The 26,063-nt window shown below is 38.2% G+C and overlaps 1 protein-coding gene across 4 annotated transcripts in view; it reads left to right on the top strand.

Annotated features, from left to right (window-relative positions):
- The window catches only part of LOC129764688 (EH domain-binding protein 1), a 48,784-nt gene that overhangs the window by 10,413 nt on the left and 12,308 nt on the right, over positions 1-26,063 (top strand). Inside the window, exons 2-12 of one of the 4 annotated variants that reach the window (XM_055764042.1) lie at positions 17,692-18,278; positions 18,346-19,060; positions 19,120-19,322; positions 19,444-19,524; positions 20,042-20,517; positions 20,650-20,748; positions 24,743-25,099; positions 25,239-25,362; positions 25,437-25,533; positions 25,604-25,792; positions 25,857-26,012. In XM_055764042.1, the coding sequence (XP_055620017.1) occupies positions 17,692-18,278; positions 18,346-19,060; positions 19,120-19,322; positions 19,444-19,524; positions 20,042-20,517; positions 20,650-20,748; positions 24,743-25,099; positions 25,239-25,362; positions 25,437-25,533; positions 25,604-25,792; positions 25,857-25,938 (3,010 nt within the window). In that variant the 3' untranslated portion in view covers positions 25,939-26,012. Of the gene's footprint in view, positions 1-17,691; positions 18,279-18,345; positions 19,061-19,119; positions 19,323-19,443; positions 19,534-20,041; positions 20,518-20,649; positions 20,749-24,742; positions 25,100-25,238; positions 25,363-25,436; positions 25,534-25,603; positions 25,793-25,856; positions 26,013-26,063 lie in introns of all 4 variants that reach the window. The other 3 variants (XM_055764041.1, XM_055764043.1, XM_055764044.1) reach the window with 3 other exon arrangements.

Raw genomic sequence — 26,063 nt, 5'->3', positions numbered from 1 at the left:
GCGCATCTAGTGGAAAATTTTGAATCCTCAGGCACAGTACAAAATGTTCCCGTGCCAGTGAGACAAAGAAGTGCCCGTAGTATCGAGAATATTGCTGCCGCTAGCGCATCAATTAAGGAAGATCCAAATCAGTCTCTCACACGTCGTTCTCAAGCGTTGTGCACCTCGGTAACGTCGTGGAGGCGAATTTTTCAAAAAGATCTTGGCCTACATCCTTACAAGATCAAATTGACGCAAGAGCTGAAGCCGCTTGACCACCAGAAGGGTTGTATGTTCGTGAATTGAGCTGAAAATGATCCGGATTTTCATCGAAAAATCATCTTTAGCGATGAGGCTCATTTCTGACTGAATGGCCTCGTCAATAAGCAAAATATACATTATTAGTCAGGCAGCAATCCTCACGTACTCCATGAGTCACCATTGCATCCCGAAAAAAATACGGTTTGGTGCGGTTTATAGTCCGGCGGCGTCATTGGGCCGTACTTCTTCCGTGATGATCAAGACCGGCACGTTACTGTAAAATCTTATTTTATATCAGAATACACATTTATGAAGTGAGAATTTGATCGCTCATGGTATAAATGGGGTTACATGAAATTACATGAGGTTTAGCGTTAAGGTCAGCGAATGTTTCATATAGTGATGTTGTTGACTAGATTTAATAATATCGAACACCTTCCTTCCACACCGACCTTCAGCATACAGACCATATTCGTATATAAAAATTAGAATGGTGGTGTCCAAGACACGATCGTTCCTATTTTACTGCCGATTTGATCGGAACCTAGTGGAAAGTGGAAAACGAACTATCGATAATAATTCGGTATAGATTGCGTACAGATGGCACCATTTACTATGGATTCGATAGCGGAGAATACGAAATGTTTAATTGGGTTTTCGTACCGTTAGGTGCAGAGAGTGTGCTGAATCGCACGTAAGGGTTGTTGATTTAATTCGTTGACAAAGATATATAATGGTGGTCGTTCAATAAACATAAAATCATGTGTGAAGACAGTAAATGTCTAGAAGAAGAGATGCATACTGGCAATAAGGGCATATATCTCGTGTATTGTTCTCATGAGAACAAGAAATAATTATATATCAACCGTCTTCAGTTGTTTCTACAAAACCAACAACCAATCTTTTTCAGAACCATCAGTCAATTCGAAAGAGTTGAACTTTATGTACTTTCCTGTATCAATTATAATTCAACCCTTATATTCATCCACTCATACAAGAAGAATGTTCAGCATATTGTCAAAATATCCGTTCATTCACTGTGAATGCAACTTCAAACAAATAGTTACCCAGCCAACGTTAGTCCTACGTCTACCTTGCGGTTTTATCACATATATAACCCACCTCTAGTATTTCAAATTCAACGGTGAGTGATGCTATGAACCTGTAAATATGAGTGCGTTGTAAAAGCTTTCACCACCTCGAATCAGATTCTTTCCTCAGCTTGTAGAGAGTTTCGATTGAAGATTGGAATCGTGATATCATTGAAAAATTTAGTTGTCAATCGCAAGCCCGGATAAATGAGCAGTGTTAGAGTTAATTGACCTCAAATACCTGTAAAGCTACAAGGGTAACCCCAACCACAAGGTTTGGAGCGACCTGTGCCGAGGAATGAATGGCCGAGGTCCTTAACACTCCTATACTCGCGCATTGGTCTGTCAGACCGAGAAATCAATAATTCGTTCATTTCTCAGAAAATATCAACACTACGACTTTGCGATTCTATCTAGCTTTGTTATTAGTCGTTCGTCGTCGTTTAGCGTATCGCATGTGTTGGTACAAAGGGAACGTGTGCCACTTTTTAACTCTTTCGGTCTGACACACCGACGCGAGTATAGGAGTAACCTTTTTTCATATTCTAGAATATTGTTGAATGAAATGTAAAAATTAATGTTAGTGGCGTGGAATATTTATTAAATATAATGCATAAGGTCAGTATCGGACTATTCTTATTTGATTACAGTCCCTTTAGTCGCTTTTGTAACAGGATTGAACGGATTTCACTATTCGTCGTTAGATTCATATGTTCAAAAGCAAAATATAAATGTTTGACTTTCGTATAGTTATTCGCTAAATATAATGGTCATACATATGAAGGGTGTGTCACATCAAATTGCATCACGGAAAAAACGCTGTAGAAATTCGCCCAGTAGACCGATCCTTTTGAAAATTTTAGACAGTAAAATAAAAACTATTAAACAACTTTTGGCATTTTCTTTCTATTCATACTTCGAGCCCAAGCCCGTATGCTCGCACCTTCCTCTTTACCCCGTCAAAAAGGTTCTGTACAGCGTCAGGTTGTAGTTTTTTTTGAACAGAAATCCATTTTCTCTTGAAGTCCGCCTCCGATTTTACAACTTTTGGGTTCTTCCGGAGGGCCTGCTTCATAATCGCCCAATATTTCTCTATTGGGCGAAGCTCAGGCGCGTTGGGCGGGTTCATTTCCTTTGGCACGAAGGTGACCCCGTTGGCTTCGTACCACTCCAACACGTCCTTTGAATAGTGGCACGAAGCGAGATCCGGCCAGAAGATGGTCGGGCCCTCGTGCTGCTTCAATAGTGGTAGTAAGCGCTTCTGTAGGCACTCCTCAAGGTAAACCTGCCCTTTTACCGTGCCGGTCATCACGAAGGGGGCGCTCCGCTTTCCGCAAGAGCAGATCGCTTGCCACACCATGTACTTTTTGGCAAACTTGGATAGTTTCTGCTTGCGAATCTCCTCCGGAACGCTGAATTTGTCCTCTGCGGAGAAGAACAACAGGCCCGGCAGCTGACGAAAGTCCGCTTTGACGTAGGTTTCGTCGTCCATTACCAGGCAATGCGGCTTCGTCAGCATTTCGGTGTACAGCTTCCGGGCTCGCGTCTTCCCCACCATGTTTTGCCTTTCGTCGCGGTTAGGAGCCTTCTGAACCTTGTATGTACGCCGGCCCTCCCGCTGCTTGGTCCGCTGGACGAATGAACTTGACAAATTCAGCTTATTGGCGACATCCCGGACCGAACTTCTCGGATCACGTCTAAACTGCTTAACTACGCGCTTGTGATCTTTTTCACTGACGGAGCATCCATTTTTGCCGTTCTTCACCTTCCGGTCGATGGTTAGGTTCTCGAAGTATCGTTTTAGTACTCTGCTAACCGTGGATTGGACGATTCCCAGCATCTTACCGATGTCCCGATGTGACAACTCCGGATTCTCGAAATGAGTGCGCAGGATTAATTTACGACGCTCTTTTTCGTTCGACGACATTTTTCCAAATTTACGAAAAATTGACAGTGAAGCATGGCCAACGTGATCTATACACTCTTATCTGATTATAAGTGAAAGCTGAAGATATAATTCCTAAAAATTAAATTTCTACAGCGTTTTTTCCGTGATGCAATTTGATGTGACACACCCTTTACACACTTGTGAAAGAATTTCACTTGTGGAATAATTGTAAACAGTAAACTATAAACTAATCGGTGGCTTATAATAATTTTTAACAGTTACAGTTTCGGGGATTTTGTTTTTATAATGAACAATATCGACAAGAAAACAAGAAAAAGAAAAGGACGTTCCTAGAAATCCTTTTATATCATCTTTTTATGCCCCATCTAAAAAAAAGCATTAATTCTTAATTTACCAAGAATACAGCATATAAGAATATTAGAAATATGCAAACTTTATATTCCAAAATCTTTATCATCTGATAATTATCTAAAAGGTCGTTATACATTCTTCTCTTCGATAAAAGACCCGAAAAACACGCAACAACTGCATGAAATGTAAAAAATATGTTTGTTTCGAGCATGCAGTTATGCAATGTTCTGATTCTTACTCCAATGAAACCACAATCTATTAATACGCTTTTATGTTATTTTATAGCTCCTTATACTTCCATGAATTATATTCAGTTGCTTACTTTTTATTAATAAGAGTGAAAAATTCGAATTTCGTTATTTGTGTTGGAGTGTCAAAAATTACTCTGTCTTGAGGAGGCTGATTTAGATGACTATTAAAACTTAATAAAGACGACAAAAACATATTTTTTGGAGTTTTTCATTCAATCATACCCTCTTCATCAAATGCCAGCGGCATACGGGAATTTTTTGTGCTAGTGTGGATATGGAAGAGTATCCAGAATTTTGGAATATGAACACACACTGCACTTATCTAGATACAACGTATCTTTTACGGAAGTATGCTTTCAAATCCCAGTAGGAAAACCTTACCGTTGGATTGACTCTTCTATCACGAGTTTGGCAAGCGACAACGACTATACTGAATTTTCAGCTAGAATGAATACATTTTCAAGATGAAAATTAAAAATGGTAATGTTATATATTTAATATGTCTATATCAAGTAAGGAGATTCACAGTTAGTACCTGGTAGTGATATCCATTTAGGGAGGCATATTATTCTTTATCTGTTTACCAGGACCGAAGACAGTCTTAAATTGTTCAAATTTTAAATGAAAATTGTCACTACTGAAGTAGTAAAAATAACTAAATAACTGAAGAGTTATTGAAAAAAATTCGATGCATTCTAGAATAATGTCCGAAGTGGTAAACAAGCGGATTGAATAATATAATTCCGTAGTTTTACGTCGAAAATACGGTCATGTCCTAGATACAACCCATTACAATTTTTTATAGAATATCAAGTTTCAAATCCTAACAGAAAGTTGAAATCGTATTCTTGTTGAAAAAAGTTCCTCAATATATAGTTTTCTCTTGAATCGCATTGTGCTATCAATGCGATCCCATGAGTGAGTAAACATTAACGCCGATATAGCATCCAGATAACATCTGACACCATACGATCGCATGAATGTTGTTTTCTTTCCGAAAGCAAATTATAACATACCGATTTCCGGTCCAACACAAGCAGCCGTTAAGACCGACGAAACCGATAACAAACAGACGAAAATGGAAACAGGAAGAGAATCGTTCGTCTTTATAAAAAGATTGTGAAATAACACGATGTGGTACCCAGAAATTCTAGGATATTTGAAAGAAGAATTTTGGGTTGATTCACGTGCAATAAGATCGTCATAGAAAAAGGCTAAAAAACTAAACATTGCACAGGGACATTTTCAACAAATTCCAGATTAATGCATCGGGTGATTGATCTGTCTTTCATTTGAACATCACGGTCTGGACCACTGATCGTTACAGAATGCACTAATCAGCGTGCAAAAATGATAACGCCTATTTTTAATTGCACATTCATTCAACCGAAAAGATTCTGAACGCATCATCTGTTGCTATATGAAGTTGAATTATCAGATTGTAGAAAAGAATCGATCGTGTAATAAAAATTGTGTGTATAAAAATTCTAAAAATTCTTCTCTGTGTCAAAGCTATTTTCATGAATCGGTACACAACATCCTACCTTGATATAAATCTTAAACCAAGAGGGTACATCTCCTTCCGAGAAACGAAATTTGGAGGCATCTCCTCACAAACAATTGTGCATTTTTTCCCTATATCAAAAAAGAGAAGTAGAAGCATGTGCTAGTGACTATATAGGACACGATGAAGGTAGTATAGGAATAGGAAGTGAACTGATGAAATGATGATAGGAGCAAAAAAGAACATATGTAATCGACACCAGGTCGAGAATGGTTTTCTTCGTTACAAATCTTTCTCTGTACACTTATTTATTTCCCCATCTCGAATATACGAGTGCCGGTAGTGCTTTCGCACTCCTCAAACGGCTTGTCTTCTCGTCAATCGCGAGGATTGTTGTTCTCAATTGCCGCGCTGGGTAAGAATTATTTTTGGTTGATGATTCCTCGCCCCATCGCGAGGTAATTGATTCCGCGAGAATGTGTGCTTCTTTTTATTTCAGATCGACTGCCCTCTCGATGAACAATATATTAGTTAAAAAGTAGGATACAGATAGAGTTGCGCTTTCAGTTGGGTTCTTCTTTAATGACTGTATAACGAATCTGGCTGATGAAATTGTTTTCTCTTCTCTGTTCTACTGCTCGTTTCGCCGTATCGATTTGATTGTTGCGTTTTAGTTTTTTTTTTATTTTTGCACCCGCCTGTCGGCGCCGTAAACTCTATTCCGCGTTATGGCGCGTGATTTTGATTTTTTTTACTCAATGTTTTTGCTTTCATGTGTTTTTGTTCACCAGGATGGACAGATAATGCGAAGTGTCGGCGGTCTTTTTCATATTCTATGTTGAAATTTCCCCCTACACACACCGTGTCAATTACAATTTATTTGTACCAGGAAAAATGGACAGGTTTGCTCAATAAAATAAAATATGCATTGTGAATAGAGTGACAATATAGCTTTTCCATCCCCCAATTATTTTTTTTCAGCAAAATTGAAATGTTGGATATAGCATTTTTTAACGGTGCTTTGAAATGGGATTTCTAAAATTATTCAAAACATCCAATCGAGTTTCATGATTTCATGAGAATGATTTCGAGATTCAATTTGAAACTGTGCACATCAACGAATTCATCCTATTGCCCGTCGGAAACCGTTCCATTGCCAAGTGGAGCCTCCTCTTTCACCTTACATTCTCTGTGATAATCCGGTGTATTGATATTGTTATTATTTCATTTGTAATATTCCTTCGATCAGTTTCTTCATTTTGTTGGTCCATAGCATACACTTCATAATAAAAAATTAAATGTAAGTTCTTTCGAAACAATACTAGTAACAACCATCGATGTGTTTTTAAAAGGTAGTTGGAATAAATTGGAGCAAAGACTGTAGTATGGCGTTCTTAACGAGACTGATAGTCATTGATTTATGTCATTGATAGTCATTGATTTATGATTTTAACAATAAACAAAGAAACAACGCATAGTAATAGAAGGTTGAGACGACTAATTCCTTCTAGAGATGTTAGTGCCACCAAAGAGAGATTTTTTTTTTCTTCGGGATAGGTTGATTCGATTCTACCAAAACTCGTCATTATAATATCAGATTATTTTCAGACACAATTCTCGTTCAAGATTTTTCAATCATTTGCAAATAACATGTTTCCCCGTTACATCGAATAAATGTTTGATACAGAAAATATGATACAATGAAGATAGCTCTAAATCGGATAATTCCTTCTTCGAGTTTTGCTCTTATCAACACATTCGGCGATCCATTTTTATTTATATAGATAGAAGAAGATAATGGAGTGTGTTTTATCACATTAAAATCCATTTCAACTTTCGAACTACATGGACCGTGATGACAGATACGGAGGGGTACTATTGGGGATCAATAAGTGCCACTCGTTTTTTCGAATTGACCTTCCACCTATTGGAGGGATCGAAGCTGTTGCTTGTCATGCAAACATCAGAGGCAAAGACCCCTGTATTGTCAGCTTGTATTGGCCTCCGAGAGCTGCGGTTAGCCGCAAGCAACTTGTTGACATGTGCTCACTCCTTCCTGAGCCACGATTGATCTTGGGAGACTTCAACTCTCACAGAACTGCCTGGGGGGAACAGTACGACGACAACCGTTCATTGTTGATATATGACCTTTGTAACAGCTTCAATATGACCGTTTCGAACACTGGGGAAACAACACGTGTATCTAAACCTCCTGCTAAACCAAGTGCTCTTGACATTTCGCTTTGCTCGAATTCACTATCGCTAGATTGCAAGTGGAATGTAATCCAGGATCCGAACGGTAGTGATCACTTGCCAAAATTTCCATCACTATTGGGTCGAATTCTTCTGAATCTATAAACATGGCATTTGACCTCACAAGAAACATTGACTGGAAAAAATATGTGGACGCGATTGCTCTAGCCATCAATTCCAGAGATGGTTCACCTCCGTTGGAGGAGTATAACTTCCTTTCTCGTATGATATATGATAGCGCAGTTCGCGCTCAAACGAAACCCATCCCAGGTTCCACTATTCGTCGTAGGCCTCCCAATCTATGGTGGGATAGCCAGTGTTCCAAGCTTTATGTAGAAAAGTCGAATGAATTTAAAGCTTTTTGGAACGTGGAACCATTGAGAATTTTCAAACGTATTTAGCCCTTGAAAATCAATTTAAAAACTTGATAAAAGGGGAAAAACGTGCTTATTTGGCGGAATTTCGTGGGAGGTTTGTCACGAGAAACGTCAATGAAAAAATTATAGAAAGTGGCTCGAAACATGAGAAATCGAAGCGAAGAATATTCACATCGATGGATTTTTAATTTTGCACGGAAGGTTTGTCCTGATTCCGCTCCTGTGCAAAAAATTGTTGTATACCACAAGATAGATGCGATCTTGATTCCGAGTTTTCGATGGTAGAATTCTCTCTTGCTCTCGTTTCATGTAACAATTCTGCTCCAGGATCGGATCGAATTAAGTTCAACTTGTTGAAAAACCTCCCCGCCTTGATCGATGGGTTGAAACGAATGGCCTACTCTCAAATACACAATATGGGTTCCGCAGGGGCAAGGGGACGAATGATTGTCTTGCGTTGCTTTCTTCAGAAATTCAAATGGCTTACGCCCAAAAAAAAAACAAATGGTTTCTGTATTCTTGGACATAAAGGGGGCTTTTGATTCAGTTTCAATAGAGGTTTTGTCAGACAAATTACACTCTCGGGGTCTGCCGCCTCTATTGAATAATATGTTATATAACTTGCTTTGTGAGAAACATTTGAATTTTTCTCACGGGGATTCGGCAGTAAGTCGGATCTCCTACATGGGCCTCCCCCAGGGCTCATGTTTAAGCCCCCTTTTGTACAACTTCTACGTAAGCGACATTGACAATTGCCTTACACAAAATTGCAACCTAAGACAACTTGCAGATGATGGAGTTGTGTCTGTCGTAGGATCAAACGAATCCGACCTGCAAGAACCCTTACAAGATACTTTGAACAATTTTTCAACCTGGGCCATTGGGCTAGGGATCGAATTCTCCACGGAGAAAACAGAGATGGTGGTTTTTTTCTAGGAAGCATAGACCAGCAAAACCAAAGCTTCAACTTTTGGGTAAACCGATCACTCATGCTATGTCATTCAAGTATATTGGGGTCTGGTTCGACTCCAAATGTACTTGGGGGGGCTGATATTAGGTATCTGAGTAAAAAAAGCCAACAAAGAATAAACTTTCTCCGTACAAATACCGGTACCTGGTGGGGAGCCCATCCCGAAGATCTTATAATGTTGTATCGAACAACTATTCTCAGTGATAGAGTATGGCAGTTTCTGTTTTCAATCAGCTCACTAAATGATCGCTTCAATTTATTATATCTTCGGTTCCTCATCCGGTGTAAGGTTATGAACCCATTGGTGATCGGAAATTTTGAGCAGCTTATCGAGCTAAATTTTCATTCTGGATTCATGAGCTCATATCATGAATTCATCTCCATGCAGGTTGATCCTTCTTCGTATATTCCCAACCGTGTTTGTTTTCCTGACTACATCAATTCCTCTGTGCATTTTGATCTGTCCATGAAGCAAGATATTCATGGAATATCAGATTATCTTCGATCGAGGATCGTTCCAACGATCTTTGATGCAAAGTATGGGGATATCAATTGTGACAATATGTACTTTACTGATGGGTCCTCTATGAATGAGTCCACAGGATTTGGAGTGTTCAACGAATTTTTTAGCACCTCCCACAGTCTTCAATTTCCTTGCTTAGTGTATATTGCTGAATTGGCAGCGATTCACTGGGCGCTGGACAGCGTCGCCTCACGACCTGTTGAACACTATTACATTGTAACGGATAGTCTTAGCTCTGTCGAAGCTATCCGTTCAGTGAGGCCGGAAAAGCACTCGCCATACTTCCTTGAGAGAATACGAGAAATTTTAAGTGCTTTATCCAGACGCTGTTATGTCATTACCTTTAGCTGGGTCCCTTCACATTGCTCAATTCCGGGCAATGAGAGGGCTGACTCATTAGCAAAGGTAGGTGCAATTGAAGGCGATATTTACCAGCGTCAAATCGCCTTCAATGAATTTTATTATTTAGTCCGCAAAAATACCATTGCTAACTGGCAACGCAAGTGGAATGAAGATGAATTGGGTCGGTGGTTTCACTCGATTATCCCTAAGGTTAGCCTCAAACCGTGGTTCAAAAGTCTGGACTTGAGTCGGGACTTTATTCGTACCTTCTCCCGACTCATGTCCAATCACTGTTCGTTAGATGCACTACTCTTCCGCTTTAATCTTGCCAGCAGCAATCTCTGCATTTGTGACAAAGGTTATCACGACATTGAACACGTTGTTTGGTCGTGCGAGTTGTATCTTGTCGCCAGATCGAATTTAGAAAACTCCCTTCGGGCCCGAGGAAGACAGCTCAATGTGCCGGTGAGAGATGTGTTGGCTCGGTTAGAACTTGATTAGATGTCCCAAATATATGTTTTCCTTAAAGCTATCGATCATCGTGTGTGATTGTCCTTATACCCTTATCCCCTCCTTTTCTTCCTTCGCGAGCAATCAGCTCTCTTCTTACTAACAATAGAATAAGTTGAAATGTAAATACATAGTAGTTATAAGATAGGTTTAAGAGTTGAGTGTGATGAGTGTGAGTGAGAGTGTGGGTGTGAACATTGTCAACATGTCCTTATATCCCATCCTATTCCTGATAAAACCCCTTCTAAACTCGAGTCTACCGTGAGTAATCGGTTTTTTACCTTATTAGCAATAGAATTGAGGAAAATTGTTCATAGATATATAGATATAGTTAATATGTTTAGTTAAGAATTCGGCTCCTTTAAACTTATGTAATTGAGCCTGTAAAAATAAACGAATTAATAATAAAAAAAATTAACTTTCGAACAAAAATCATTTTCGTTGGCGCAAACATCAAATAGACTAACAACGCTTGTCACTATGTACTTATAGAACACAAGGGAATTGAATTTTCTGAATTTTCCCATTTCCCTTCATAGTTGCCCTTATATTATTATTATTCATTGATTCTCGAGTTCTGCAGTATCCCCCTGAGGGAGGAAGGAGGAGTGTCAACCCACCATAGAAACATTTATCGATCCCTAAAAACTTTTTATGCCAAGTTTGATTCCATTTGCTTGAATAGTTTTCGAGTTATTCAGCCCCTCTCCCCTTCAGAGAGAGAGGGGAGGACTGTCAAACTACCATAGATATAGTTACTACCCCCTAAATCTTCCACATGCCAAATTTGGTTCCGTTTGCTAGATGAGTTCTTGAGTTTAGCAGAAATTTATGCTTTATTTTTCTGGCAGTATCTCCACCCCTTAGAAAGGGAGGAGGAGTGTCTATCCACCATAGAAACATTTATTGCACCCTAAAACCTCCACGTGCCAAATTTGGGTTCGTTTATGCAGAAATTTTTCATTTGTTTGGCAGCCCCCCCTTAGAGAAGGGGGAGGTGTTTCTATCCACCATAGAAACATTTATTTTCATGTCGATCGGTTCAGTAGTTTCCGAGTCCATAAGAATCAAACAGACAGACAGACAGACAGACTGCCGGCGACATCACAGTGGTTACGTGCGCATAGTATCTCAGTGGCCGGCGATAGCACTTTAGTATCGTTTGCATTCTGTTGGGGTTTTGTTTAAGTAAGAATAACTTACACACACTATCAAGTTCAATGTTTTTATAAGTAGGGAAGGTGGGGAAAAACGGACATATTAAAAAGAACTTTTATTATATCTTTCAAAACTCTTGTTTTACCGAACTTAAATGCAGTTTCTTGCATTTCAATATACTGTTTTTCGAAATAATCGGCCGAATGTTTTTTTCAATGTTTTTACTAAAATTAAAACAGGGGCTGTCCACATACGACGTGGACAGAAAAAGTACGATTTTAGACTCCCCCTCCGTGGACATGCGTGGACACACCCCTCCCCCTGTTGTCCACGTGGACATTTTTCCTTATTTTACTAGAATAATTGATGAAATAACTGAAATGCGCATAAATTATGTTTTAATTCTATTCATGTTTATTTGTTTCAAATTTTACTAGCTGTACCCTGTCACGCTTTGCTGTGGCACATTGAGGTTTTATGGCAGAGAAACGATTAGCAAAAGCTTATGTTTCGTATGAGTTGAATTTGCGATACTTGAAATACTTTGTTTTTGTATTATCTGCGAAGATATAAAGTCTATCTTGTTTCTCTACACGGAAACGTGCAAAATACAGTTAAACAATCTGTATCCGAATTTAAACAACATAATTGGAAGGATTGGTTTTGAATAACGCCAATCGAATATAAATAAATGGATTTAAAATCATTATCAGATACAATTTTAGTTCACGATTTTTTAAACGCATATGTTGATATCACATAGAATACATATTCAATACTAGAAAGTACATTTACGTTCACAGCTTCATATCAGAAGTGTGCTATTTCATCTGAAAATCATAAAGCTTTCTGAGGTGTTGGCCGTAGCAAAAACAATCCTTGAAGTGTGTTGTATATTTTGTTATAATATGAGCCCCATCAGTACCGAACTTTTCGAGCGCACACAAACGAACAGAACAATTTTTCATACATTAATTATTTTTCATTTATAAAAAAATAACGTAACAACGTACAATTTCAAGGAAAGAACAGATAAAGTAGGAAGCATGCACTGATATCTATAGATCTTCATTTAACAAAGGATTGAGGAGTAAAGGGTCGAAATTTTTAAGTGATTTCGGAACGCTGTACCGTTTTGACTTATATTCCGAACAGACTCAAATTCCGAACACTTCATTTTGAAATTAAATTTACTGAACATCAATGTTATAAATAATTGAATAATGAAAACACCGATATTCTTCAGGGTAAACCTTTCTGTATAACAACATTCATAGATATCAAAATAACATTGATGTTCAATAAATTCAGTTTTTACAATGAAGTGATCGGAATTTGAGTCAATAATCAGAATTTCGGAATTTGAGACAAAATGGTAGCTTCAATTTGGTTGATAAAAACAATATCATGCATTTTTGGAAAATTTGTAAAAACCCATTAAAACACAAAATTTTAAGTTTCTTCGTTACTCGTAAAAGATACTTGGTTCCATTAATTTGAATATTTTACAACTGCATTCATTTTACACGCAATTCTGTATGAAAAACTATACAGACATTATTATCCTAAGACTAACTATTCTCGATATTGAGCAACATGTATAGAAAGTTATATCTCATGAAAAATCATTTACGCACACCATGAAATTTCAATCTCAATCCCTTGGAATGGTTTAATTTTTATAGTTTTGGGTTATGGGTGTCTATGAATACTCCGTAACTATGAAAGTTCGTTCAAAGGAAGTTTACATGAGATATTTTTAGAATATAGATTCGACTGAAAAAAATCAATGATATGTGAAAAAATATGAACGTTTGACTTAGCTGCACTCTCAGACGGCTCAATCCGTTTATTGATAAATACGGAGAATTTCGAAATTCTTAAAAATGTAACAGATTTTATTTAATTTTAATTGTATAGGTATTGTATTTAAAAGATATATTTGCTCCTCCTGTCCACGTGGATTAAGTCTGTACCCCCTCCCCTCCTCTTCGTGGACAAGCGTAGACATTTTTCTACCCCCTACTCCTCCTAAAGTTGTCCACGTGGTATGTGGACAGCCCCTAATGGGGAGGAATTTGGACAGGTTTGTAATATTCACGTCAGTATATCTTCGAATTTTCATGAAATTAGGGGAACAAGGTTGAGAACTTATGAAAACTAACGATAAGATTAGTAAAACTTAACAATTTCTAATTTATCGATAATGTCAAGAACGGGCGGCGACTAGCCAAGTAATCCGAGTTAGCGCTGCCGGCGCCAAGCGCATATTTTTTTACAAACCGTGCGGACGTCAAAGTGTTAATAACGATTTTTTATTTACAATACAGGAGGGATACTGTATACACTGTATATGATCGAATCTGACCAATTTTCTGTAGTTCTTATAATTTCTAAGCTGTTTATTTTTTTAATTTTAAGCTTTTTTAACTTGTTTTGAAAAAAATTGTCTTAAAAACTACAACATTTTAGTCAAACAACGAAATATAGGAAACAATTGATTGTTGAAAAAAACACACCAAATAACTATAAAAGTTACACTGAAAAAATTATTTGAAAATTGAAATTATTTTGTCTTAAAAATATTATATTTTTTTATTCTGAACGAAAATTATATGAATAGTCCATAACCTATCAATAAGTATCCCATACATCGGAAGAAGGGCACTGTTACAGGGAAATTTTTCCTAATAAGCTAGCGGTCATTTTATCTATTTACCCTCAAATAATAGTATGAAGGGAAACATCATGAGACAGGTTGACTTCACTTTCTAGTTGGATTTTTTCATCATTATCTTTTAACACAATACAATAAAGTAACATCACAATAAAGTAATATGAGCTATGTTTCTGAATTCTTTATTATGCTTCGATACAACGTACAATTTCAGAATTGAAATGTGCGTTATATCGAAATTTTCCTGTTTTGTTGTTTTTCAGTCATAGTGGTTCTCAGAATTTCGTGAAAAGTGGTAGTTTTGTTTCTTATCGCAATATTAGAATAAAAAAAACAGGTCTAATGTTTTGCGATAAAGAACAAAATTACCGCTTTTGATGAAATTATGAGAACCACTATATCGGTTTGGCATGGAATGGCTGTATATAAAGTTACTCAGATACAAACATCTTCATCTTTTTTTTAATTACGTTCATCGTGTTTGGAAAAGTTGTTGTAAATTATAAGCAAATTCATAAAATGTCATGAACATAACGGCATAACATGATAAACATATTAAAAGGGCCTATTTATCTATATATATAAAAATGGAGTGACGTCTGTCTGTCTGTCTGATTCTTATAGACTCGGAAACTACTGAACCGATCGACATGAAAATTGGTATGTAGGGGTTTTTGGGGCCGGGGAAGGTTTTCGTGATATTTTGAGACCCCTCCCCCCTCTCTAAGGGGGGGCTGCCATACAAATGAAACACAAATTTCTGCATTACTCGGAAATTAACCAAGCAAACGAAACCAAAGTTGGCATGTGAAAGTTTTAGGGTGCAATAAATGTTTCTATGATGGTTAGACAGTCCTTCCCCCACTCAAAGGGGGGGCTGCCATACAAATGAAACACAAATTTCTGCATTACTCGAGAATTAATCAAGCAAATGAAACCAAATTTGGCATGTGGAGGTTTTAGGATGCAATAAATGTTTCTATGGTGATAAGATACTCCTTCCCCCTCTCTTAGAGGGGGCTGCCATACAAATGAAACACAATTTTTTGCATTACTCGAGAATTAATCAATCAAACGAAACCAAAGTTGGCATGTGAAAGTTTTAGGGTGCAATAAATGTTTCTATGATGGTTAGACAGTCCTTCCCCCACTCAAAGGGGGGGCTGCCATACAAATGAAACACAAATTTCTGCATTACTCGAGAATTAATCAAGCAAATGAAACCAAATTTGGCATGTGGAGGTTTTAGGATGCAATAAATGTTTCTATGGTGTCAAGATACTCCTTCCCCCTCTCTTAGAGGGGGCTGCCGTACAAATGAAACACAAATTTTTGCATTACCCGAGAATTAATCAAGCAAATTAAACCAAATTAGGCATATGGAAACTTTAGGGTGCAATGAATGTTTCTATGGTGGTTAGATACCCCTCCCCCCTCTCTTAGGGGTGGCTGCCATACAAATAAAACACAAATTTCTGCATTACTCGAGAATTAATCAAGTAAATGGGAAGGACGAAGTTTGCCGGGTTAGCTAGTTTACTATAAAAAAAAACAATAAATTAGAAATAGTTTTGTAAATATCTCGAGAATGGCTGCATTTAGAAGGAGATTGATAAAGAGTAGTTTTGTTTTAAATCACATCAGGATTCATAATTTGTGGCTAAAAATGATTATTAACATACAAAATCTTGAAGTTTCTAAAATTCATAAAAATTAGATATTCCACAAAGTTTGTCAAAAATAGTTATACCATCTTGTACTCATTTTTTAAATTTTCTTACATGACTTCTATTTTATATGAAAGAATAAAAAAATACATTTTTTAGATATTGCAAATCAAAGTTTTTTTTTATAAATAAAAAAGAGTTTTTTTTTTCTTAGTGTATATTTTTTTCGCGTTTATACATCAATACTCTATAACTCTTTCCAAGAGTACGACTTATATTTCGGTACGACTTATAGTTTTTGAGATATGAATTATCAATGATTTCTCTTACTAAAATCGATACTCCCTTTTCAAAAGTTACGCTTGAGTCAAAAAAATTTCAATTTCTGTGGAACTCATATTTCCTCTAAACCAAACGGAATACAAACTTTCATTCGAATCAAAAATACTCATGTTTTGTCATTTGTCGATTTCATTTGGAATTGCACAGTTCTAAATGTGGTTTCGGAGCTTCATGCAGTTTGTCACACATCGTGTTCCGTCCAGGTTCTCGCATTTGACCACTTGTGGCAGAGTTCCATCTTTCGTTGTTTTGCCTAGATATTTTTCGACCGGTTCTGTTCGGAATGTGTCGGGATGAGTCGATTATAATTTTCCGTGAACTCGACGTATGATTTGACTTCGAACTCGCCATCATTTTTGGCGAACTTTTGGTTAATTGTGTTCCTCAACTCTCTGCCGCTAGTCGATTGTTCATTTGTTGATTTATCGATTGTTGTTTTCCCCCCTATGTCCAGGCTACATTGCATAATAATTTTCAGTCCTCCAGATCGGTTGATTGCTCTCAGCTGCTGAGAGCGCGAATTTGATCTTGATTGTAAGGGTTCTTCGAATAGCTATGAATAGAATACTACGAAGTTTAATGTGCTTGAAGACCTTCTCGCCTACCCTCTTGGTGTCGTCCAGCTCTCGTGCTGTCTTCCTTGGTATTTGATACAGCTCGTTTTTGGTCTTTGGTCCGGGTCACGGTAATTTCTGGCTCCTACCAAAAACGTTCATTTTTTCTTTTCGTCCCCCTATTGTTTTCTATGTAAGCAGGTAAGTCATTTGTGTGTTTTAACGATTGTTTCCAACGCTTCAGAAGTGGAGATTTTAGTATCGAAGACAAGGAGCACTCCGGAAAGGTGAAACCGATTGAAGATGCAGCATCGAAGGCTCTTCTTCATGAGGATGACAAACGCTACAGTAACTAGCACAATCATTAGGTGTAACTCGACAGGCGCTTACGTATCGTTTGCTGGCTCTGGGAATGATTCAGAAACACAGAAACTGGTTTCCATACCATGTGAAACCGTCACAGATCTCTACCGAACACAACATTTACATTTGAATCGAGCATTGCAGGAAAACAGGCCGCAATGTGAGCAAAACATGAAATGTTATTTTTTCTGCACGACAACGCTCGACCACACGTTACTCGAGTCGTTAAAAATTGCATGGAAATACTTCAAGCGGATGATCCCACTAGCTATATACTCCAGACATCGGGGCGTTAGACAACCATTTGTCTCGATGGTTTGACTGAGTCACCTTTTGTATGAAGTTATCAAATATTGGGTAGCTTTGTGGATTGCTTCGAAAGACCAGTAGTTCTTCAGACATAGAATTCGTTTGCTATTAGAAAGATGGGGATGAGGATAAAATTGATGTTTTTTGCAATCAAATCTCAAATTTTAACTCAAAGCGGCAGATTCCGATTTGCATATTTGATACTATCAAGGTCCTCAATCTATTCAACAATCATGTTCCACTGTTTGTTCTATGGATTATAACTAGTTTCTTTTGTCACCCTAACCTTTTAACTTTCAGGCGCCCCCACAGCCTCCATGTAGTCTGGACGCGAAGGTCACGTCGGGTTGTTTCCAGTCTTCTCGCATGGGAGCCAGATCTTGTGAATCCGGTATGCAGCACAATGGCCTGGCCAATGCCCGATAACCACACGATCGCAGTCACACTGTTCAAGGACATCCGTACTCATGAGCTAGAGGACAAGGATTGGACCTTCGTGCTGGAGGATGTCTCTCAGCTGGGCAAAAAACGATTGCTTGCCTCGGCTACCATAAATATGCGCAAGTATGCCAGTATCGAATCCACGCAGCAAACGTTCATTTTGGAGCTGAGGCCGGTTTCGAAGAAGATTATCTCTGCACAGCTGGAGCTTACGCTCAGTTGCGTTTTTCTACGGGAAGGTAAAGCGACCGACGAAGATATGCAGAGTATCATTTCGCTTATGTCGGTAAACAACGTGTCCGATATTGCCCCACTGGACGACCTGGAGGATATACCGGATTTGGAGAATTCGATCGAAATATCGGAACATATGTTGGATTTCACTCAGCAGCTGGAACAACTGACCACCAGTTTAAATAGCTCCGACCTGGCAACGCCAATGAGTGGTAAGTGTTTCATTGATGTGAGTGGTCAATCTGTTCAAAATAAAAGCCTTCGTTTTCTGTATTTCAGTCCCTTCGCTGTCTGACGACCAAACGCCCATAATCAATGGAACCAAAGACATGTTCAAGGAAATTCTCAACGATCGAGGTTACATTTCACTAACCAGCGAAGGGAGTATCCAAAGTACTAAGGAAGAGGATAGCGACAATAAAGATAAGTTACCGGAAACTGCTACACAGCAGGCTGAACAGATACCTACGGAGTTGGACAGCAAATCGAAACAACAACCGTTTACAATCCACTATCAAGAACCGTTGACTATTATTGAAGAGTCACAGAAATTAGAGGATGAGCAGGCTGATCCCCTAGAAGCGTTGGAAGAAGAAAAAAGTCCTCCAAGGGTGGTAGCTCCACAGCCACCGCCATTTTCACAGCTTGCACAAACACCGATCAACGTGGAGAGCGAGCCTTCAATGAAAAAATCACCAGAAGAAATGCAAAATAGCAGAGCAGAACTGAAACCGCTCAACCTGATCAAGAGCTACGATCATCAACCTCAGGAGAAAGTTGTTCCATCGGTGGTTACAATGCCTCCTCCCCCAGAACCGGTTGTCGAGGTTAAGAAACCATTATTGAGAGATAGTACTCCTGGGCAGGATCTACTGGAATGGTGCAAAGAGATCACGAAAAACTATAACGGAGTAAAGGTCACAAATCTCACTACGAGTTGGCGTAACGGCATGGCTTTCTGTGCAATCATTCATCACTTTTATCCTAGCTTAATGTATTGGATTTGTTGGTAGAGAAAAATATCATAAACTAATTGATTCTTTTCTTCACCAGTGAAATGAGCAAACTGTCGCCCGGAAATGTAATAGAAAACTGTCGAACTGCGTTCGATGCTGCAGAGAAACTCGGAATTCCACGTGTTATTGAGCCACGCGACATGAATATGCTTGCGGTACCGGATAAATTAGCTGTAATGACCTATTTGTACCAACTGCGGGCACACTTCACCGGCCATCAGTTGGAAGTCCACACGATAGGTGAGTGTCGATAAAGCGTGTCATCCACTATGTACTTTCGGAGCGTTCAATCGAAACGCGGGATGGGTGTTCATCGTGGTTGTGGTTTAACGTGATGTCTCATTTTGTTTTCATCTGTCAGATTCGGGCATTCCGTGTCAGGCCTGCTCCTTAGCAGCCGAACAAGCCATGTGCCTTTATTCCCAAACAAAAAGTCAAAGAGGTAGTAGTGGTAGGGGCGCATAATATGTTCTAGCGATACTAACTGTGAATGAGCTTCAAAAGAGTTATATTTGATACTTATAAAAGTGAGCTGGCTTGAAAATAGCTTTGCAGCTTGGCTCTGAGAATGTTGTCTTCAACAAATCGTCCATCAAATTCGATTTCATTGAATTTCATTTCATTGCTTTCGCAATGGCTAACCCACATCTCATGTAATCTATAATCCTCATCATATTTCAGAAGAGTACCATCATATATTATCAAATCTCAAAAAGTTGATGACACTCTATTCGATTTCGAAATGCTTACCAAGCGAATGATTACATTTTGAAAGTACACTATAACAACTCAATCATAATTATTAATAATTTTTGCTTCATCTACGATTGGAATATTTTGAAAATAACACTTACTGATGTACAAGCACAATACAAGCTTTGCATAAATTTGTAAAAATACGACGCAAATGCGACCGCACTCAATGTTCAATTCTGACTGTTTTACTCATCCATCTTCAGGTGAAACTTCGGACGATTCGAGCTACGTAATCGGCAACTACAAGTCCGACAAGCTGACGAAGGACCTGTTGAATCTAAACGATATGATCACCCCGAAGGAGGACGATCCACTGAAGAGGGAGTCCAGCAAAGCGCAGCTGCTGGCCAACTCCAAAGTGCTGCTGGGCAAAATGCTTTCACCAACCAAAGAAAAGTTACCCGCGTTCGTAACGCCAACCGCTGTGGATGGAAATGGGCCGCCAATGCCGAATGGTACTTGCGAAGAGGAGTGCGGTGTTGCGAACAATAACAATAGTAGTAGTACAGTTAATAACAATAGCATAAATAGCAGTGAGGCCGCTGAGCCACAGACTGATGCTGCGGTTGAAGAATCGAACGAAACGAAGAACGATTGCGTTCAGCTGAGTGAGCGGAATGGGCAAACGGGGGAAGAGGATAAGTCCAAACTCCCAGCCTTGGACACAGCGATGACAAACGTAAGTGTGATTTTGATTTTAGTTTGATTCTAGCAAAGGGGTTTGCTTTTGAGTTTGTTTCCAGTTGGCATTGAGTTGGTTTATTTCGGTTATCCGTTTTCTTTTGGTTTTGTTTGATTTTTTTCCTTCTAGAAATTAATCATGCGGCATAAGGAAATGAGTGAAAAGGCTAAAGCTATGATTGAAAAATTTAGAACCACTAATGTAGATAGAAGTGGCGACGTCGAAGCTGTAAGTTTATTTTTGTTTTGTTTTATCTAACCATTCTATGTAAACTATGTAAGTTATGTCTAACAAGAAAAAGTAATATTTTTCTGCAATTATTCCGTATACGAAGCGAATTTAATTTTTTTTTAATAACCACGTGTGAGACTTGAGCGGTATCTTTACACTTAGCAGATTTACACTAAGTAGATAAGTAGGTAAGTGGATACTGGTCTGCCATGGAATTCAACAAAGCCATTGGGTCATTGCGAAACAGGTCCATGAGACACTGAATTTGTTTGGCAGATTGTTTATCTTTATTCTTTAACACTCCTATACTCAGTTTTAATAGTCATTTAATTCAGCCACCTCATTGATGCACGGTTTGTCAGACCTATGCGCGAGTATAGGAAGGTTAAATTTATTCTTCAAAAGTCTAGATGGAAAAAACATCATGCTGGAAGAAACAAAAGTTTCCAAAAGTACTGCTCATTCTCACAAGAATCACAACTTGAAAACATGGTTCGCAGTCAATAGCTGACGTGTGGAGGGTCCTAGGATTAAGCAGTCGCTCAAACATTTATGAACGAAAACTACGAAGGGTTGACTACTGATTGTTGTATATTCGGGTTGACCGGAAACACGCAAACACAATTGTTCCCGAGCAGCATTTCGCGCTGGAGTATCGCGTTTACATACCATCCACGAAGTCGAATTTGAGAACGTTATGACCGAAATAAGCGTTTCAATTCATTAAGATCATGGAATTGGAGCCACTCTCCTTAATGATTGTGAAAATTCTGGACTGCCGCCAGCATGGAGCAGTTTCTTTACGCTGTGCCAATGAATGTATGGGAAAAAATCGACACAAAAATTTCAAAAAGTTACCCTATACAAAATGTTCACCACCTCGAAAAAACACCCTATGCCGAATTTCAGCTCAATCGGACTTAAGGGAGAGTGGCGCATAGTGGTCAAAGTTTGAGTTTTTTGAAAATCGAAAAATCACCCAAGGGGGGAGTAAAGGAAATCGGGGTTTTCGATTTTTTTTTGATGCCAAATGTTTTAAAATGGCATTAAACGTCGAGATCTAGTGTCATCTCGGTAAAATTTTTTTTGGACAAAAATCGGCACTTTAGAAACTGGTTTTTTTTTCGGATTACGAAACGAATAGTATAGTTTTGGGTGCCACTAAAAACAGTTCATCAAAGTTCAAATCAACCGGAACTTGCCACGAAATGTTGATTTGTACGATAATATACCCTATGCAAAATATTAGCTCATTCGGACTTTATTTACTGGTGTCACAGACGTTAAAATTTGAGTTTTTTGATCGGGGTTTTTAAAAAAAATTGTTGATGCCAAATGTCTTAAAATTGCATAACACGTCGAGTTTTGCAGTTATCTTAAAAAAATAAAAAAATTGTGAAAAGTCGATTTTTCAGGCGGAAAATCGACCAAGTACCGAAAAAAAAATTTTTTGACAAAATTTTTTTTACAGATAACAATAAATCTCGACAAGTAATGCAATTTTAAGACATTTGGCATAAAACAAAATTTTAACCCTCGATTTTCGATGGTATTTCGTTTTAAAAAAAAAACTAAACATTTGCGGTATATTATCGTGCAAATCAAGATTTCGCAGCAAGTTCCGAATGAAAAATTTTGGGTGTAGGTTGGAGCTAAAAAAATAATAATATTCCTAAATTTAGATCATTCAATAATATTTTCGATTTTGCGTTCGAATTGCGTTCATCGTGCCATTGCTAAACCGTCATTGTTAAATATTCATTGTTCTGATTATATTCAGAAAAAAATGCTCGATGTATCCGAGGAGTGAAGCATAGTGAGATCGTCAGAAACAGCAGCCTTGAACGTCGGATCTTTTTGTCGTTTGCGTGATCAGCTCCACGCTCCTCGCCATCCATTGTTCTGATAGTTTTTTCTGCTGCCTTCCCAACATAAATATTATTGGCGTTTTTCAAATGATCTTCAAATTAGGTAGCATTGTACATTGAAACAACGTAATTTACAATTATATTACAATTATAAACAATTCAATCTATTGATTTGGGGCAAAATATGCTTAAAAAAACAATAAAGGTTACACCATTGAATCTTTGAGGGCAGTCAGTATTCTACAAGCAGTCTGATTTATGTCACAGTTATACTGAAATTTTTTCCAGTTGTACTGTTTCTTTCAAAGATGCGTACCGCAATTTGTACCAATCAAAATATTTGTTGCATAGAAAAAAATTTTGAAAAAATAGTACCCAAGCCTCAAATTACTAATTTGTTTGATAATTGTTATACACTTTTTTTTTGTTTAGAATTCAACATTGTGATCATTGTATCGTTGTTTTGTCGATTTTAATGTATAGCTTTGCCGTTGTTATAGTCAAAAAAAACATTCGACAGTTGCCGAGGAATGAGACATAGTAAGAATATGCGCGCGAACTGTATTTTTTTAGGCAACCGATTTTTGTCCAACAGAGATTTCTTTATGTAACAATTTCATTTTCAGATACATTCAGATACATTCTCTATCACAAAAAGCGGAAAATACTTGCAATGTTTCTGGGATTTAATATTGCAGAGGCCTAGAGGGTCCAATCATCGAAATCAAATCTTTGTTTCACCAGTTTTACCCACCCCACGTGTTATTAATTTATCACTCCAGAAAGCCTCTACCGATCTGAACTTTTGCACAAAAAGCTGTAATCTGTATCGTACAGAAGCGGTACCAACAAATCGTAAAAATCTGCACCTTTTCAGATAAATCTGTACGTGTGGCAACAATTGAAAACATACCCCTTAGAAAACAAAAAATGGTGCTATCGGCATTCTCAGAGCATGATTTTTCCTCATGGATCCAACCAAATTTTGCACAGCGTATCTTGTAGCAGTTTTTTCCAGAAAAGGTTACTCGAAACGAACCAGATTCAGAACACACTTTCCCTTTCCCGGAATATGATACTGAATGTAGTTTCTTACTCCGGGATACTCTATGGATGCAATAGAAAAACGCGTCCTTCTCCGATGAGATCAGGGAAGAACTGCGGGCTGATATTTTGCATGGTTTATTTTATCGTGCAAATCTATATTTTACAGGAAGTCCCGTTAGAATGTTCGAGACGATCATTTTTATTTGCACCCTAAACCATACGTTTTACCCCGTTTTCCAAAGAAAAAGTCCCAGAGTGTCGATTTCAAACAAAAAGTTTTCAAGATAACAGTGGATCTTGATGCTTCATGCAGTTTGAAGACATTTACCACAATTTTTTTTGGAAAATCCCGATTTCATGTACTTGGGTGATTTCGTGGTTCTCGAAAAACACAAACTTTGACATTTTACACTAGTAAATGGAGTTCGATTGATCTGAAATTTTCCATAGTGTTTTTGCGCGGGAATCAACGTTTTGCAGGAAGTCCTGTTCGAAAATTCGAAGGTCACTTTTTTTCTCGTACATTCGTTGCCATCTTAATGTTCAATTCCATAGATCCGTTTGTAATGTAAATTTCGGTGTTCCATCCGCAGTTGCGAATTGCATGCTCAATCGAGAGCTTAAAGTTGCTTAGAATATATAGATGATTCTATATAAGGTTAGCCTGTGCAAAGTTATCTTATTACAATGTTTGTTGGGTCTGTCTTTGTCATTCTTCGATTTACCAAGGCAGAGGATGATGGACAGATACCGAAATGTTGATTATAGGTGGGAAAAAAGAGTCAGTACTGTGGATTTTTAACGACTTCCACAACCTTATGCATTCGTGACAACACCGATAATATTGGTATTTACTGATTCGGCGATTTTTATCGTTCGGACCAAGAGGGATGGGTTTTAACATCGTTTCTGTTAATTTAACAAATATGAAAAGATAGATATTGAAAAACCCATGTAGTGGGTTTCTACAAATTCTTTGAATACATAACCATTTTTCCTTTAGTTTGATTTTTTTCTGCTAATAACTAAACAATACGCTTTTTTCATTCTCAACAAAAAAACACAAAAAAAAACAGAACGAACGCCAAGCACGGTTGCGTGAGCAAGCCAGAAGACTAATAGCCGAAACAAAGGCCAAATCGCTCAATCTCGATTCGCCATCGTCACCCACAAAGATTAGCACATCACAGAAGGTAAATTTCTCACCGGAACGAACAATCTCACCTATCAACAACGTCCCGGAGTTCATCTTCCCCACGGTGACAATGCTAGGAACGCGCAACAACAGGGACTCACCGGTCCGGAACGGTGGAGCAGCTACTACGGACGGTGGCGATGCAAACAGTAACCACCTGCTAAAGAAGGGTACACCTTCGCCGCACAAATTGTCTCCAGCCCTGTTGGACATTATTGCACCCAGAAACGAGGGCAGGGTAAGTTGCTTGAGCGTTTGGAGATTTGTACTGCGTTTTCAGCATTGCTTCCAGAATCAATTACAATAGACTAAATTTAGGAAAATGGATACAAAATGATTTGCGAGCGTGAATATTTCATTGACATTCTGAATTACAGGTGGAAAAAGTGAACTACATTCAGAGCGAACTGAACAAACTGGAACGGGAACAGGAAGCCATCGACCAGAAAGCGAACGCACTGGAGAAAAAATTACGAGCCGTTATGGGTGGAACAATGACGAGTACTTTTCAAATCTCATAGATCGTTTTTGAATCATTCAAAATAAATTATTTGCATTTGTTTGTTACTTTTCAGATATGAGTGAAACTGAAGATCAGCTAATGTCACAATGGTTTACACTCGTGAATAAAAAGAATGCCTTATTGAGACGGCAGATGCAGCTGAATCTGCTGTGAGTATCCTAATCAAATCCGATAATCAATTATTATTGTGATAAAATATTTTCAAATCTCGAACTTTAGTGAACAAGAGAACGATCTTGAGAAAAAGTACGACATGCTGAATCTAGAGCTGCGGGCAGCTCTCTCAATCGACGATTGGCGTAAGACAGAGGAACAGCGAGAGAAAGAAGCTCTGCTATTGGCTGAGCTTGTGGCAATAGTGGACAAACGAAATGAACTCGTTCAAAATTTACACAGTCAAGAGCAGGCGTATGTTTCGTATTTTCGAGTGCAATCTTCGAGTGTAAATCTAATCAAAATCTACTTGTTGTAGGATTGAGGATGATGACGAGATTGAAAGGAAGTTGGAAACTGTGGACATCAACCACAAGGACGAGAAATGTGTTATCCAGTAAGACGAATAAATTCACTCGTTGGAGATGAAGTAAATACTCAGTTACTCGGCAATGAATCAAATTCAACTCATTAGGTAACATGACTTGTTTTTACGCAGCTTTTTATATTACAAATCACGCTTTCT

This window comes from Toxorhynchites rutilus, chromosome 2, assembly GCF_029784135.1.
Source record: "Toxorhynchites rutilus septentrionalis strain SRP chromosome 2, ASM2978413v1, whole genome shotgun sequence".
Lineage (NCBI taxonomy): Eukaryota > Metazoa > Arthropoda > Insecta > Diptera > Culicidae > Toxorhynchites > Toxorhynchites rutilus.
Note: the sequence above shows the minus strand (reverse complement) of the source record. Positions and strands in the feature narration are given on the sequence as shown.